The sequence below is a fragment of the Bidens hawaiensis genome, unplaced genomic scaffold (assembly GCF_021521415.1).
Source record: "Bidens hawaiensis isolate Kalapana, Puna unplaced genomic scaffold, B.hawaiensis_p1.1 tig00032478_1, whole genome shotgun sequence".
NCBI lineage: Eukaryota > Viridiplantae > Streptophyta > Magnoliopsida > Asterales > Asteraceae > Bidens > Bidens hawaiensis.
Genome location: NW_027495545.1, coordinates 63,131 through 81,598, shown reverse-complemented (window position 1 = coordinate 81,598; position 18,468 = coordinate 63,131). Strand labels below are relative to the sequence as shown.

At 32.5% G+C, this 18,468-nt stretch overlaps 1 protein-coding gene across 1 annotated transcript; it reads right to left on the bottom strand.

The window, feature by feature from the left end:
* Positions 1-12,801: 12,801 nt before the first annotated feature.
* Positions 12,802-16,933, bottom strand: LOC143583642 (lysine-specific demethylase JMJ13-like). The gene is made up of 11 exons (XM_077065888.1): positions 16,675-16,933; positions 15,805-16,144; positions 15,560-15,716; positions 15,261-15,480; positions 15,111-15,164; positions 14,940-15,019; positions 14,579-14,856; positions 14,109-14,483; positions 13,740-14,020; positions 13,452-13,643; positions 12,802-13,373 (listed from the first exon to the last, which is right to left on the bottom strand). The coding sequence occupies exons 1-11, from the start codon at positions 16,675-16,677 to the stop codon at positions 13,101-13,103; spliced, it is 2,253 nt and encodes a 750-aa protein (XP_076922003.1). The 5' UTR covers positions 16,678-16,933; the 3' UTR covers positions 12,802-13,100.
* Positions 16,934-18,468: the final 1,535 nt, after the last annotated feature.

Genomic DNA, 18,468 nt, shown 5'->3' with positions numbered 1-18,468 from the left:
TGTAGGGGAATGTTCGAGGGGAAACTCAAAAAAATGGGGAACTGTGAAACTCTTCATTTTACATGTAAAAAATAATATAAAACTCGTTTTCACATGTAAAAAATTAGCTTTAACATAAACTTTTGGACTTTTTGCTTATAAATACATGTAGAAGAAATTATAATAAAAAAAATTAATTTTGTAAAAAAATTACGTTTTTTAACTGAAAATATTTTTTTAAACGGCTTGCACATGTGTTTATATATAAATAAACTCTAAAAAGATTATGTAAAAATGTATCTTTTACATGAAAAATGAATATTTTTTTACATGAAAAATGAATATATTTTTTAGTATTTTTTACATATAAAACAAAGAGTTTCCTAGTTGCTTGTTTTTTAGTTCTCTCTTAAACATGTTTTATATATATATATATATATATATATATATATATATATATATATATATATATATATATAATGTGTTTATATGTGGGGTTGTTCAAAACCGGATATCCGAACCTTCGAATAGTGAAAATCACTATCTGAATCCGAATCCCAAACTTCGGATATCCGGAGTTCGGATATCCGAAATTTTGGATATCGTAATATCCGAAAAAGAAAAAAAAAACTTGTTTTAATAATAATAAACAATACATCATCTTCCAAATCCAACAAACCAAACATACAACAATCAAATAACAAGTTTCTAGATCAACAAACCAAACATAAAACAACCAAATCACACACAATTTATTGTTAAATAAAGTAAAACACAACACATTCCAAAACAAACATAACTCCACTGTTCCAAGTTTCCGATCTGAAAATACTTTGTCACAACAGATTTGTTGAGTCTAACGGTGGTGGAGACTGGAGACAAGTGGACGGGTGGTTGAGTCTGACGGCGGTGGAGATTGGAGAATGGAGACGAGTGGAAGGGACTTATGGTGGTGGAGACGAGGACTGGCGATGGCGGAGACGAGGGACCGACGATGGTGCTAGATCTCCAATCTACAGTTGAAGAAAAGAGGCAGCAGAGCAGAGGCGCTTGCTTTATGTGTTATGTTATAAAGCACGGTAGAGTTTTTGTATTATGTGCCATATAAATAAAATTAAAAAAATATTAAATTAAAATTTCGAATAGTTCGGATATTCGAACTATCCGATAAATCTGAAAACTACTATCCGAATTTGAATTCGAATTTTTGGATATCCAAATTTTCAGAGATCCAAAACTTTAGATAGTTTAAATACAGATAGTCGGATAATTCAGATACAGATTCAGGTTTAGATAATTTTGAACCCCCTTATTTATATGTCTTGGTTTTTGAGAAATGTGATTTAATAAATCATTAAATCTAAATAAAGGTGTGTTAGTTGGGACTGTAGTCAATCAATGAATGCAAGGAAGTGTACAAAACTGGTCAAGAATGTCAAATTATTTAAGAATGATTACATTATCATTCCTGATACACGACCTTTTATAGTCCACGTGTCACAATCTAAATACAAGTTCTAGACAACTGTAGCCGTCAGATCTGCTTTTGGGTCCTGTCCACTGGACCAAATAACATTGACTAGTAACTGATAGCGTTTTTGACACCTTGTTTTCATCTTGATTTTGTTTTTACCATATATCTAGTTATTAAAGCATTCTCATTAATCTCATTTAACTCATTAAATTTTATAAGTGATTTTTTATAACTTAGAGAGATGTTTAGGGTTTTGTGAGTGAAATGAATTTTTTTTGTATATTTATATAGGAATTGGATATGAATGCTCTTAAGACTTTATTTGCAATCTTTGTTCAAATGTGTTGGTTTTAAGAAGATTGTGCATGGGCGTTAAGCGACATACATTAAATATCTTAAGAAGAATTAAAAACTCAATTTACGTATTTAAGTTTCTCTTAAACATATTCTTTTATTTAAATTTTGTTGAATATATTTAGTTATGAATCAAGTTAGCTTATTATTTTTACAAAAGGCCGGTTGGCTGTAAGGATACCTTTCACAAAAACGACCATTATAAAACGTCTCTCTACTATGCGTCGATAATTCTAGGTTGGTTTTACTCAGTTTTCTAGTCGTGCTCCCGTCATCCTACAACTAATATTGCAATTGTAACTTGTTTTTTATTTTATTTACTTTTTGGGAATAAAATACCTAGCCATCCAAAATATAGATATGATTCAATTCACTTTACCACTTTAGTTTGCTTTATGTAAAATGGAAAATTGTCTACTTTTCAAGAGTCTGTAGTTGCTCTTTTCGCCTCAATTTACTGCACACATTACTATTGTAGCTGTTTCAAATGTAAGAGTAAAATTGAGATCCTATTAATTTTGTATATCTAAAAATTTAGTTTGCTTTTGTTTCAGGAATAAGTACATAGAAGATGAGAATAATAAACTATATGATATTTGAATAAAAGGTTAATGGTTTACTTAGAGAGTGTAATATTTAGTTGTTTAAAATAAATTGGAAAAAAAAGTAGAAGGTGACTTGAGAGAGTATATTATTATATTTATAAGAAAGAGAACAATAAATTGCAGGATGCTGACTAAGCACCACACCTTTGATTTTAGCTAGAGACAAAAAGATACCATATCAAAACAATACACATTTAACATAATATATTATAATATTCTGTTTTGCATCAACGCATATTAAGCCTATATTCTCTCGGGAGCCAGTTTTGATCCATCTTTTTCATCATATATACACATATAGATACATACATATATACATACATATACATGTGGACATTCCAAGAATTGATGTCTGAGATAAAAGGTTGGACCATTTATTAGTAAAGTTAATTCACATTTGGAGCCAAGAATTGATATATATAGAGACGTGTCAAAAAGTAAATAAAAAAGGGTGCACGACATACAGCCAAATAAATGCACATCATACATAACAACATTTATTTATCTTCTCCTTTTTCTTGCTGCAAAAAATAATTTGCTCATAAGAGTAAGAAAGCTTAAGGACATGTTCGTTTTACAAAATTCGTGAAAATTTAAAATAATTATAATTAAAATCCTATGACATGGCGTGTTCATTTCATTGAAATTGGAATCAGAAAATCTTAATTCCATTTGGTGTGTTCGATTCAAATAATTGGTATTGAAATTCAATTCCTTCAAATTCCATTAAATAAAATAATTTCAAATCATTCTAAAATGTTGAGGAATTCAAGGAAATCCATTGCAATATTTTCTCGAGTTTTTTTTTAACGAGGACAACGAATAAAACATTTTAGTTTTTTTTACTTTTTTTGTTTTTAAATTATATTTTAATGTATGATTTTTTAATTATTATTTTTAAATATATTTTTTAGGGGTTTTTGATGTTAATAGAAAACCCATAAAAAAGTTCAAAAAAATAATAAAAAAATCATAAGGTAAAATATAACTAAAAAACAAAAGATCTTAAAAAACTAAAATGTTTTAGCTGTTATCCTCCTTAAAAAACATTGATTGTTATTCATTTGTGGTGATATATTATAATTCATTTGTCAAACGAACATATTAAGAATGAAATTTGATTTTAATTCCGTCCAGTTCTAATTCCTATTGGAATGTTCAGTTTTCAAATTCATTTTCTTTTAAATTCCAATTCCAATTTCATTATGTTCTGTGAAACGAACGCACCCAAAATGTTTTGTACCTTGTTAGAGCATTCTCATCCCATTCTTCATCCTCTTCTCTATAACTATACTAAAAAACACTATAATTCTCTCTCCTGTTTAATTAAATAATATTTTTTATACATTTATTATTACAGTTTTCTCTTTTCTCTACTCACAACCAATCCAACATATATTAAAAAATAAATAGGGGCAAACAATGTTCCCCAAATGTTTCCCCAAATTTACAAAAAATCACTACATTTCTCTCTTCACCCTATAATTTACACTCACAATCACTCACAACCTCACCCTATAATTTGCAAACTTTTTACAAGTAATTATAAAGGATAGGATGTGAATGCTCTTAGTAAAACATATTAACTTTGTGTATAAGTATTCTTCAAAGAAATATCTTTAAATTAAACAGGTTTCTACACTCTAATCTCACAAGAAAACTTATAATAGAAAAGAAATAGTTTACATGCGTAAACGCATGAATGAAAATGGCGATTCATAATCAGCTTTTATACACCTACTAGGCGGGTGCCCGCGCGCTGCAGCGGGTGTTTGAACCTGTTAATCACGTAACAAATATAAGTGTTCATGGTTCGGTTAAAACCTTGAATTCGTTTAAACTGGTCATTGGTTTATTTCTTTTTTCTTTTTCTTTTTTTACTTTCGGTTTGTTGGTCGGTTTCAAAATTTTCAAAACGTAGTGAACGGTTGGTTCGCGGTTTATATTGGACATTGAACACCCCTACGTAACATATTAGTTTATTTAAAATGATTAAAATTATAACAATATCGTATCCAAATTAAAGAGAATAAAATGCTCGTTTTTTATGGTGTAATTTTTTTATAAAAATATTAACGTTTGAAAAGGCTATAGTCGTTTAAAAATCATGGGTGGGAAGTTAGTTTACAACTTAAATTAAAAACATAATATGGTTAAAGATGAGGGACCAAACTTGTAAGTTGAATGGATTGTGTTTGAAAGACAAGTTTACCCTTACTAATAAATATACCTCATGCTTTAAGTGTTGTAAATTACTTAAAAATGGATGTCTTAATTTGCCCTTGTTCGGTGTATTATATATAGTATAGATAGTTGGTTATATAAAATAATGAAAACTCCCTTTAATTATTTATGTATTATTAATTTACTATATAGGTGCGTCTTCAAAATAGAACCACAAAAAAGTAAGGAACTAAAGAACCATATTTTACATGTAAAAAATAAAAATAAATTCATTTTTACATGTAAAATACACTTTTTACATAATGTTTTGTTAAGCTTTTACCTATAAACACATGTAGAAGGCGTTTTCATTAAAAAAAATTATTTTCAAAAAAATAATAATTAAAAAAAGATAAAAATACTATTTTTTTACAAAGTTAATTATTTTTATCGAAAAGTCTTCTATATATATTTATAATTAAAAACTCCAAAAAGGTTTATGATAATACTAATTTTTTACATGTGAAATAGAGTTTTATATTATTTTATTACATGTAAAATGCATGTTTCTTTAGGGGACTCGGGGTGGAGATAGATGCCCAACCATCACGCGTGATGGCTTGGCAAACACCATTGCCGCCCCTCTCGTCACGCGTGATGAGAGGGTTAGCGTGATGGTCATCACGCGGTCATGTTCGAGAATTATGACCGTTGGGAGGGGGTTTTAAATAAAAAAAATATTTTACCTATATAAATAACTCAAATATATCTTCAAAACAAACTGAAATCCAACTCAAATCTTCTACTACACACAACATTTTAACATCACACCAATGGAGGGTTCTAAGAAACGTGGCTCAGGTTCAAAGAAAACCCAAACCCGACCAAAGGTTCGACAAAATCTAGGCGAACCGACGAGATTTCGGTTACAAGATGAACTCGACACAACCCAACCATTCCAACAACAACCTTATTATCAACCGACCCAAAACCAATCTTTTCAATCGTATCAAAACCAACCTTTTATTCCACCTTTTTCTACCTAAAATTATCCAAATAATGCTTTTCAAATGCTTTAATCTCAACCGTCTCAAATGTCCATCGATCCCCTAGACGATAACGATGTTATACATCAATTTGCAAGTGCTTTTCGTCATGAAATGGACAATGTGGATGAAGATGAACCCGCGGAGGAGGATGAAGATGAACCCGCGAAGAGGCGTTGGTTGCCCGCTGAGGAGGTCGCCTTGACCAAGGCTTATTTACACTGCTCCGAATCAAAAAAAACGCGCAAACCAACAAAAAAAAAAGAAATGCTATGGAAACGTATTAATGAACATTTATCGAAACTTCCCGGCTCAACCGTACGAAACAAGGATCAAATGATTGCCAAGTGGGGAGATTTGAATCGAAAAATGTCAAAATTTAATGCTTGTTACGTCCAATTGGTATTTTAGTTTATTTTTTTATAATCTATTACTTTATTTTACAATTTGATATATATATATATATATATATATATATATATATATATATATATATATATATTCTAAATGTTTTGTAGTCCCGAACCCCACCAAGCGGAGCGAGCGAGGCGACTATCATAAAGGACGCTTTGCGCGATTATGTCAAGGTTTTCCGATGTAGACATTTTCCCCACTTGGACGTGTGGGATATTGCGAGACGTCACCCGAAGTGGGAACCGATTCCCATGGTCGATATGGACGAACCGACGGCTCCAAGGAAAAAAGGATCTTCTTCAAAAAGATCAAAAACTTCCGAGTCCGGAAACCACACAACGTCTACCGACGGCTTGTCATGCAACATGCCGAACATGAACTCGAACGAGGAACCTGGAGGTGATCCTGACAGAGACACACCCACACGGCCGCATCGCAAGAAAAGTGGGGAATCGTCAAGACTCGGAAAGGAAGCGGTGGCCAAAGACTTCGCCGAATACAAGTCGGCTAAGTTGGCGGAAATGGCCGAGGCGCAGGAGCGAAAGAAAGAGGCTCATATTTTAAAAATGAAATGTGAGGAGACGTATATCAACCATTTGAATGAAAACAAAAAAAAACGCTGATTTAACATTCCTCCTACAACCGCACGAACATCTTGCCGAACCCTTTAAATCGATCCTACTTCAACACAAACGCGATGTGACAAAGTAAAGTAGACTAAGGCTTAGCCGGTTTATCCCTTGTGGCGCAACCTTATTGGTCTAAAAGGAGATGTCTGTAAAGTTTAGGTTAAAAATCATATAAAAGGTTTTTTTTCTATGAAACTAACGAATTCCTACAAAACTTTATGAAACTTCATGGATACTTCAAGTCTTTATCTGCATAATCTTCAATCCGTTAGCTTTATGGATCGATTATATCATCCTCGAACCTTAGAACCAACGAAGAGAATGTTTGGGTTTGAGTTTGAAAACAAATTTTTTGACTTGTTGTGTTCTTCAAAAAAAAAAAACGTTATATCAAAAATTCAGAATTTGTCTTTTGGAAAACAAGTTTTAACCTTTTCGATAAAAAAGTATAATAAAAAGGACTTTGTGATTGACACACATTTTTTTTTTATTTAATGGTCTTTTAGAAAAGTCAATAAGTTGTTTTCAAACCCAAACATGCCCTAAGTTATCTAGCCCTTCAGAAAAAAAAATCAAATTATCTGACATTTATAAGAGGGGAAGGGCGCTTATCGTTACTACTCATGCATCAGCCAATCATACACTGTAATTCCATTTTTACTCTTAAGTACTCACAAACCAGAAAATAAAACACATACTCACAAGTATCCTAAAACTTTTTTTGTTCTTTTGTTAAAATTTACAAATAAATAAACCAATTAAATGTAATTAAAATTAAAAATATTACATAATTGAAAACCGGAAACAGAAAAAACACGAACATCTAAATCAAATGATCCTTCTGCAAGTCCTTTTGGACGTAATACTTGTCACCCTCGTCAGGATTATTACCTGTAGCAATTTGTTTCAAGGCGGACATGACTTTTTGTACTGCCGTAAAACTTTTTTTCATTTCCAAGTCATATCCCACTTGAAACCATGGACGTTGTGCTTCCACGTCATTATATTTTGGTTCCTCCATAAAATAATCATTCATAAGAACTTCGTTACCTTTTTCGCGACCACGTCGAACGATATTTTAGAAATGCGAGATGAAGTTGTTGTGTCTTCCTCTTCGGCTTGCGCGATGATATCTTTGAAAAAGCGTATGCTACTATCATTTGAAAAATATCGTTATCAGAATCGTTCGCGGGTATGAATATCCCGAGATCATTGTTTGAGAAATTAGTCATTGAGGGTTTGAGTGAATGCAAATGGTGAAGGTTGAGTGAATAAAAATAATGAAATGTTTGCATGAATAAAAATGGTGAAAAGTTAGTGTTATTTATATGTAAAAATTGATTATTAATGGGTATTTTAATTTCTTCAAAAGTCTCTAAAGGTCATATAAACACACGGTAAACCTTTGCCACAAATTATAATTTGGCAAACTACCCGTATAATTAGGGGTGTGTTTGTCATGTGATAAACAACCCATAACCCCAAGTTACATCACTAGTTTGGTAATAAAACAACATAATGGTGTTATAATTTTGTCTGGCCAAGAAACTTGTCTCTCGAAACTCTTTTTTACACAATTAAAGATAAACATGGATGCATGCCATGCATGCATGTTGTATGGGCATGTGATGCATACAGTTTGCGATGTGGTCATGTCATTGTCTGCAGAGAGAGCATGATGTCTTGATTTCTGTGTTGAAATTATACATACACCAGAGAGAGTGTGCGAGTATATCGATGGAGGATGGAAAACAATCAATGATTTTGCAATCTATTGCTTGATGATTGACTCTTCGCTGACTGATCACAGCTCATGTGTCCCCTCTGTGTTTTGACCTATTTGTATTTTGTATACTTTTCTTCATTTTCATATGTTAAGTTTTTCTGCAGCCTTTTGCTTTCACAGTCTGTGGGTGGGTTCCATTCATTTAAAGTCTCTTTTATTCCCTGTACATATATGTATCTCTTAATCTTAACTTTTCTTTTTCTTTCTTAATTTCTATACTCATCTTCGTTTATGGAATGTGCTTTTCATTGGGATTAATGTGAAACCAAGTTTGTCAATGGAATAACTACCATCAAAAGTACTCATTTGATCGAAAGAAAGTAGGTATATATTTACTATTAAATATTGATTTAGTAAACGGCTCTATGAAGTTTTAGAATCTTATGATAACGCAACCTCTAAAATGCACCATCTTGAGGTCAAATAAATCGGACAACTCTTCATATGATAAGTTTGTTTTAGACCAATCGAAAGCAACCAACACAACTCCGGAATTGTTTGGGACAACCAAATCACTAACCAAGCAACTTTTTTTGATCGACAGTTTGTAACGATTTGGGAAGAGATTCTTCAACTTGAATCTCCCAAGCCACACATCCAACCAGAAATGAATCGAGTTGCCCGTACCCACCTGTCTAACAAATGTTCCCTTCAAGTCAATCCCAAAGTGCCATACATATAAGAGTTCATCTGCACACAAACCTCGACGGTGGCTAATCATGTATTGAAGTTCTAGTCCGTTTATATTCATACAAATTACTTGTGACTATTTTTTTATACAACCTAAGAAAGACATGAAAATTTTCAGTTTATGGCTAACTTGTTTAATATGTATAAAATGTTTTATACATGTCATGGGGTTGAGTTGATATGTCAAAATGTTTAATCAAACGGATTGCATCTGTGTAAAACTAGAATATATCAATCAATCATACTTAGTAAAAATCCCACAAATAACAAGGCTATTTGTAGAGTCTGTAGATGGTGAGATGTATGCATGCCGTACCTATATTAAAAGGATAGAGAGGTTGCTTTCAGAGAGACTCCCTTTAGAATATTTATAGCATTTTTTAAGAAAGTATATGATTTATAAGATTAACCCACCAATGGTTTAACTTGTTTAACACTAATTGCAACCCGTCAAGATGTTTGACCCTCTTAAATAAATGAGTTAGTGGGTCACATTTGGATTACACATTTACACGATACCAAACATGTTCATGTCATGATTGTCTTTTGCACAAATAAATATACAAGTCAATAGTCATGTTCAAGTTATCAATTAAAAGTGAGTTTTTATTGTGTGAGTTTACTTAGCCCATTTATTAACCAAATTATGCAATCTTCATGTTTTTTTTATTTTCCGTCATCCTTTATTTCGTTTTGTCATGTAACACATGTACGTGTATATCATCTGCATCCATATGGATTTGCAATTTCCTAAAAGGTTCATCATGTGTTTAAAAAAGCTTATCAAATCTTTTTTATATATATACTTTTGATTAGTTAAATGTCATATGAGTAATAATGGAAGGGGTAGAGTGGTACCAACATTTAAATTGGTAGTAGGAAGAATGGTTGGCATTAAACATAGAGAGAGAGAGTTCTAGGAATGAGGGATATATTATAAAGTGAAAATGACCATACTCTTCTTACTATTCTTCTTCAATTTCTCTCCTCAACCATGTCCTTTTCTCCCCGGCTTTCAAGGTGGCCTCTTATTTCTGTTTCCTTTATTTAATATATATTTAATTTCAAATAAAAACAAGATTTATTTTCATAGCTATTTTGGACCACTGACGGATCATTGACCTATCCAATTATCTCTTTTTCTTCGGTACCGGAGATCACCTTCGAGAGAAAACCGGTTACAGGGGCCGGATCCAACTTGAAACCCTTTACTTTTATTTATTTTTATCAACGTGAGAATTAAAACCCAAAACATTTCACTTTTTTAAATTGAAATATTAGGTGTCTTACCTCAAATAATTCTTGGGATAATAAATCACATAAAATATCATGCATTCATAACAATTTCCAATACTACAATCAAAACAAAATAATTATCATACCTACAATATATCAAGTAGAGAGAGGTAGTTCTAATAAGTAAGTTAAGGATTATGTATTTATGTTTTATTTTAAGTATGTTATGTACTTTTGATGACTTTATTTCACTAAACAGGTTGTCAAATATATGTTTCTAAACAGCTATTATCGTGTTTTATCGTGTATACCAAGTAGTAACACGTTTGTGTTCGTGTTCGTATTTGGGATACAGGTACACGATAAGTTTTCGTATCGTATACAGGTATACACATGTCGTGTTCGTGTCTTATCATGTACGAGTATACACGAAATGTCAGTCCTATCCACATGTGTATAACAAGTAATGTCAGTGTATGTACTTTGTACATATAAAACAAAATTATGCACATGTACATGTACTTGAAAAATAGTATAAAGAAAATGGCTGATTTATAACTGAAATACAATTTGCATATGTGCATATTATAAAAACCTCACTTTTGTGATAATAAAACCAGAAATCCAAAGTTATTAAGAATGAATGCATTGTAACTCCAAAAAAACAGCATATATATGATAGCATAGCAGGGGTGCTTTTTGGGTTATACTTTCGGATTTCGGGTTATTTGGTTTGGATTCATCGGGTTTGAGAAGCTTAAATCTAAACCTAAAACCCAACCCTAATCTCATCCGGGTGGGTTCAAATTATTCGGGTTCGGATTTTGTTGGGTTGAGTTAATTGAGTTTCAACTTTCAAGTACTGTATACGACCTAACAAATACAAAATAAATAAAATGTGCAATTAAGCAACATTATCATCTTACTTGTAACGTAAATAAGCAAATAATAAACCAACGTAATCCAAAAATGCACATTAAAGCAACATTGTCATATTCACATGTAAAATTGATCGGACAATAAGTGTAGAATTGAACGAACTTGAAATCAATTCATAGAATTACTACAATATGATGTTCTTTATAAACATTATAGTGTATAAAACGCCAAATGGGTTTTCAGGTATACCCGATATGCCCTAAACGAACAACGGGAACGGTTTGGGTTCGTGTTTTGTGGATCAGGTTATGGTTCCACGGATACGAGTATTTTCGGCTCAAGATAACTTACAGGCCGCGGATATGAATGGCACACCAATAGAATAGTTCTTATTGAAAAAGTTATAAAAGGTTAGGAAGGAATTACACATATTAGATGTACAGATAAACTTGCTAGATTAGAAGAACAAGAAAAAATTGTGGTAGCTCTTTTACAGAACACTTATGTTGTAACATGCTAATATATCTTTTATCTAAATTTTGCAAAATATTTTTTTTAAGCTCGTTGAAGCTAGTACTAGAGAGATGAGGATCGATGTGTTATAAATAACAAATCCACATAAAAATTGTATCTCTAAGTTGGTAAAAGAATATCGTTACAATAAAGAAAGAAATCTTCATTTTTCTCTATAATATATAAGATATTCTGTGGGGAACAAAATTTTCAAGATTTTTCTCAATAACCAAACAATATTTAACCGAACCCATTCATTTGTTGCATCATCAGAATTGGCCTGCTTCCTATTGGGCCAGAAACTAATGGGCCTTAAAGTACCTACTGTCGTAATTTGGTACATTTTTGGACCAGAAACTGATTTGAATATTTTATCACCAAGTTTAGTTTATCTTTGTGGGTCAAAACAATGGCCTATGTTTTTTCGAGGGTAACTGGGTAACCAGTTAACTGTTAACCATTTTACTCTGCCCATAACGTGATAACCGTCACAATACGTTATAACCAATGACCAATCCGTAAACATAACTAGGCGTGTCGGTCCATTAACGATAACTTCTTATGATACAACTTTGGCTCATAAGACATTAAGATTTAAGACCCATACTCAGACCAAACTTATTGGCCCCCTAATGCATTTTAACATTATCAAAACAATAAACAACACAGCAACTCCTAGGTTGGAAAACAAATTTCTACAAACAAAATATATAGTAAATTAGGTGTTTGTGAGCTACCAATAAATTTCTATAGGTCTGGTTCTTTCATTTTAGAATTTACATGTATCAGTAACACATTTTGTTCCTTTTACTGATTGATGTTAAAAAAATGTGTTGATTCAATGTAAAAGACCATTGTGCCGTTCTATTTTACTTCAAAAGGCAAAAACCTATGTCGGGGGAGTAGATCGAAAGCAAGATGTTAGTTAACATTTGTCTTGGCTTCTAAGCCAAAGAATAAGAACATCCTTTGCTTAAAACCAAAGAAAGATTGAATGATAAAAACCACAACTGTATCTGGATTGTCATTGATGTAGTCAGAGGAACTAATTGCTGCATACATAATAAAGAATAAAGAACGAGTTTGACGTTAAATGGTATTATTAACAACCATTTTAGTCACATAACAATTTATCAACTGTTGAAACCAAAATGTACAACAAAACAGCCACTAATCCCTGCCTAAAATGGAATAAGAAAAAAGAATTCGCCACAGTGCCGAATAAAGGCCTGCGCAAAGAATATATTTCTATTTCGTCTACCAATGTGGGTTAAATTTTGTCATGCTGATTCATCTACTTTTCTCTGTGTTGTTAGTACAACTTTTAACTTTTCAATCCATGTTAGCCAAGTTAAAGCTCAGAGATATTTGCTTGTGTTCAAAGGAACCGGTAATTAAGTTGCCTTTTACTTTAAGTCGTTTTGGATTCGGCTCTAGCGCTGGTACTCTCTTTAACCCGTGTTTACTCAAAGCTTCTTCATTTCCCAGTTTCTTGTACTTTATAGAGTTAGAAGTGGTGGTTTCTTTACCAAATCTTTTTAAACACTCAGGTGCTGAATTATGTTCAGATCTTTCAGGCTGTACTTTTTTTAACCGCTTGAGCCCCTGTGCAACCATGTAACTGTAATTAGTAGAGAAAGAAAAACATACAAAAATAATTGATAAGTTGTATGAATCTGTTACCTGATGTTCAAATTTTGAAAAGGCCGATATGGTTGGTTTTCTTTGTTGAGGTTTTAAAGATGAACGGCGTTTGAACCTATATGTCTCTGAGTCTGAGTCATCACTATAATGACATGTACTTTTAACATCAACCGGTGAAGATTTGTGAACTTCGGTGCTTGTATCTTTAGAAGAATTATTATCATCGTGCGTCTGTTTAAACAAATATTTGGTAAGTTAAACTATATAAAGAAAAAAGAAAAAAACAACATATGACCATTGACTTTTAAGAAATGAGTTTAAGCTTACATTATTATGTAAGGAAGTGGTATCAGCAACATTAGACTGTTTTGAATTACAATCCTGTAAAAACTCAATTTTGCAATACCGATTGTATTCATCGTCTTCAGCTAATTGATACAATTTAGAAAACAGAATCGAGTCATCTCCATTTCTAAATTGATGGTTAGCCTCATCAATGAGGTCTTTATCCTCCTCGAAAGTTTTGGAAACTGTCTCCAAATCAAAGAGTTCATCTCTTACAGAGACTGTAAAGTTTGTTCCACAAGGCAAGTTAAGTGACTTGATCTCTGAGAAACAATTCAAGAAATACCATTAATAATAATATATAAAAGTACAAAAAACAAGAAAGTAGAAAGTAATGTGACAATATAATACCATGGCGAAGGCAGACAGGATGCAAATAGCAGTTGCAGTTTATATAAGCTACATAACAGTCACGTTTGCAGACACTGCAAAGAATGGTTGAATGAGAATGTTGTGAAACACCCATACACTCGCGTGATCTCATTAAACACCAACGAGCACGATGTTGGAAACGCATTAAATTCACAAACGAGGCCTTAATGCTAAGTTTAGATTCAGTATCTTCACAATCACCAACTGATGACATAAGCATCGCTTCTTTACACAAAAGCTCCTCATGAGGAATCAAAGGTGTTCGGTTAAGGAGTGCATAGCGACGTGCAGCTACCGACCCCAATGGGAACCAATCACCAACCGCAAAATTCACAGCCTCGCCGCAATTAAAACCTAAAGTTAAGATTACCATTCGTCAAATCAGTATGACGATACAATGATTCATAATCTTTTTAAATTTAAATCATAATTTGGAAAATTATATTTACCATGACTAAACCCTGCATGATATGATCGTGGGAAAGTGACGACATATTCACCAGGCTTTTGGACAGCTTTGTAAACCGGAACACCATTTTGCGACAAAATATTAGGAGGAAATAAGGTTGTTTTTCCTAAAAGAACATCAAAAGCCCCATCTTCTCCTTCAGTTGACAGAATATCATGACTATAAACCTTTTCTCGAACAACTCTTTCAAAATCCAGTGCAGCGTGCCCAGGAACACCGTACCAGGTTTTTGCAGCTCCACAATGGTGGTAATTAATGCTGTGACAAATGGAATATAACTGTATCAGCGTAAAGTTAAAAACATACGATGAGGTTCGTTGACAAAATCACAAAATTCATACCTGTATAAGTAATGGTCCTCTACATGCCAAGCAAACATACTGAATAACATCCCTATGTAAAGCATGGGTTCAGTAACTCCCTGTAAATCATATCAATATTAGATAAGTGAAAAAATCATATCAATTGATTCATGTACGTTTTCCCTATAGAAGGATAAACTATCTTAATACCGGAATTGCTGTTTCTAGCAGACGTAAGATTGATCTTGACAACCGTGCAACTTTCTGTGATCAAAAAAGGTAACAGCTTGATTTTAGTTAATTGAGCATACACAATCTAGTATCTGTAACAAAAATAATAACGGGATATAAAGTCAAAACCTTTAAATTCCAATTGCTATTTCCAAGTTCATCATTTGGAGAAGATGAAAACGCACTGCCATCAACATCACAAGCATATTCTACACTCTCCGTATTTCCAGAAGCGATTTCACTCCAAAACTCTTTTTCCATATAATTAGCAGGAAGACATCCAGAACTATAATATCTACGAGCATAAACCTTGTTCGCCATTTTCTCATACTCACGGAACGTATAGTTTCTGAACAGAAAACACTACTCAAAATCCGAAACACCATATAAATAAAAAGTAAAAGGTAAAAATAATAAAGGAAACTCACCGTCCACTAAGGAAAAAAGTAACCTTATCATCATCATTCCACTCAGCAAGACGAAGAGGCTGCACTCTCGTTGTAAACCTAAAACCAGCTTTCTCTTTCATTAAAACCATGCCTGCAGGTACAGAAGCACTCAAAGGCGAAACAATCTTGCATATACCTGAAAAAAGATTCCAAGAAAACTAGTTATACTATTAACTATGTATAGAAGAATGTCAAGATAGGATGGTAGACTTGTGGACCATTACCATATTTCGAAGCTTCTGGTGCGATTCTTTGCAAATACGCCAAAGGATCCTCAAATTCTTCCTTACTTGGAAAGTAAACAGGGCACTCTGGTATCTTCTCTGTCCAATCAAGATGAGTTGTGTCAAACTTCTCAACCTTCGGCTTTGACACATCCGAATGACCTCTAAATGATCTCACACCACACGACGCAGAACCTCTTAAAGAATCTCCACTACTTCTACTCATTATGTTCATCACATTAGCACTATCATTTAACGCGCCCGCTTTCATTCTCTGAAGCCTCTTGTGCTTCAAAAACTCGAGCTTCGCCTCTCGCGAGAAACAAATCCTTCCTTCCCCCTATTAAAACATCAATAATATAAGTCCACTAATTTTATAATTCATTAAATATCATAAACATATCAAATATCTCATAAGATTCTTACAATATAGCTATTTATTCAACTTATTTCCATAAATTAAAAATAAAAATAAAATTATATAATCCTAACGAATATTAGCTAAATAATAAAACCTAATGAAACTGATATATTAACCTTTAACACACAAATTACATAAATTAAATTAAATTTTTACGTAACGCTACCGATTTAATAATCACAAATCATATTTATATAAATTATCTCCATACAACACCTTCCATAAATAAAAAAATTAAAATAAAAACTATACAATCCTAATGAATATTAACATGAATTAAATTAAATTAAAAAATCAGATATCTTATTAAAAATAACAAGACCTAACGAATAATTTCAATAATAAATTATATAAAACTACAATATTAACAAACAAATTACATAATGCTATCAATTTAATAATCACAAATAATATTCACAAAAAAATAAATTTAAAAATAATTAAATTACCATCTCATTCCAGAGTTTATCCGTCTTGTGAAAGCTAAATCACGATCTCCGTCAATAACGCCGGTACATTCCGTTAAAACAAGCACCAGACGACGAGATCGGAATATTCCACCGGTTAAAGTAAACCGGTAATAGCAGGTGAGTGTTCCGGCAGGTGAAGAAGGAGAGAGAGAGGTTGGATGAGAGAGGAACAGTAGATGATTAATAATAATAATAATAACAAGTCCAGAAGGATGAGAGCATGGGTTTGGTTTGGTTTGGTTTATATGTATATGTATATGTATATGTATTGTGTATTTTATTAGAATTAGAATATGAAGGAAAAAAGCAAAATGAGTGTGAACCACGAAAGAAAGTGGTGGTTAGGTTTGTTCAACCAAATGCACCCATTGCCGCTTAAAACGTGTCGTTTTATTCGTACTATACTAGTCATTCTTTCATTTCATTCCCCAAACTACCCTCCATAATACTATTTAATATTCCACCTAAATATACTTATTATTATAATTTATAAATATATATTTTTTTTGAATGATGACTTTTACAGTGGTTAAATATTCAGCCACAGCTCTCGGAGAGAGCCCCAACCGCCCCACTCGGGCCAAAACTATGTTGTCTTAACCGGGCTCACGCTTGGCATCCGAGTTTGGCTAGGCGTTTCACGAGAAAATTTCGAGCCCCCTGCCACTTGACAGGAGTTGTCCGCCCACAAGAGCAAGCTCTCTGGGAAGGGACTCTCTAATAGAAAACTCGTGTCGCCATCAAGATTCGAACTTGAGAGGCCAACCGACATCAAGCTCTTACCCATAATTTGACTGGCCACTTGAGCTATAAAGTTAGATTAATATATTAAATAATTAAAAAACCGATAATATAGAAATGGTGAATTATTTAAAACTCTTGAGGAATAAGTTAATATATTGAAATTCATATTTTGATTATTCTGTTACTCAAATTATGTATAGCAAAATACTACGTCAGAGGCGGCTCGAAAAATTTTGGTTCATGAACTTGTTTTTGTTGGCATTTTTGCTTGTTACCATCACTTTCTTACTTCAGCAATGTTGGATCGAGATTTCTTTTCTTAAACAGTTTCTTTAATACTACTTTCTTTTGTATTACCGAATGGGTACCCTTTTTCAATTTTAAAATTTTCGTAATAATAATAATAATAATAATAATAATCAATGTATGATGCTATTTTAAGGATTAATTAAAAAGCATCCAAACCATTTCTATTTTCGTGGGATGATAGGATAATAAGAGTATAATGTAAAAGAAAAATAATTTAAAAACATCGAAAGCTAAAATTACGTTTACGGTAGGGGGGGGGGGGGGGGTTACTATTGTGATATGTATGTAGGAAACAGCAGATACACTGATTAACTTTTAATAATCGGATGTATAAAAAAGATTCTGGTTTTAATTATTTAAAAGTAATACCAGTACAAAATAAACAAATGTTTTTTTTTTTGTTACATATTGCATAATTATTTCCATAAATTATGCGTGAAATCTGTGGGCATTTATCGTGACATATAAACAGCTGTACTTTGGGAGTTTGGAGGTTGGTAGTAATCATTAGCTTTCAACACTCGCTGAAAACGACACCATTCTATTTTTGAGAGATCTAAAATGTAAATTCTACTGTTCAATTCTCTGCTCCGGTTTTGAACGTGTCAACATTTCAACGCGGTTTAATTGGACCGGGTCACCCGATTATTATTTTCTATTGGTCCAAATTTACTTGATTGAGAATGATGTGTGGTGAAATATTTGTAAATTGTGCTACAA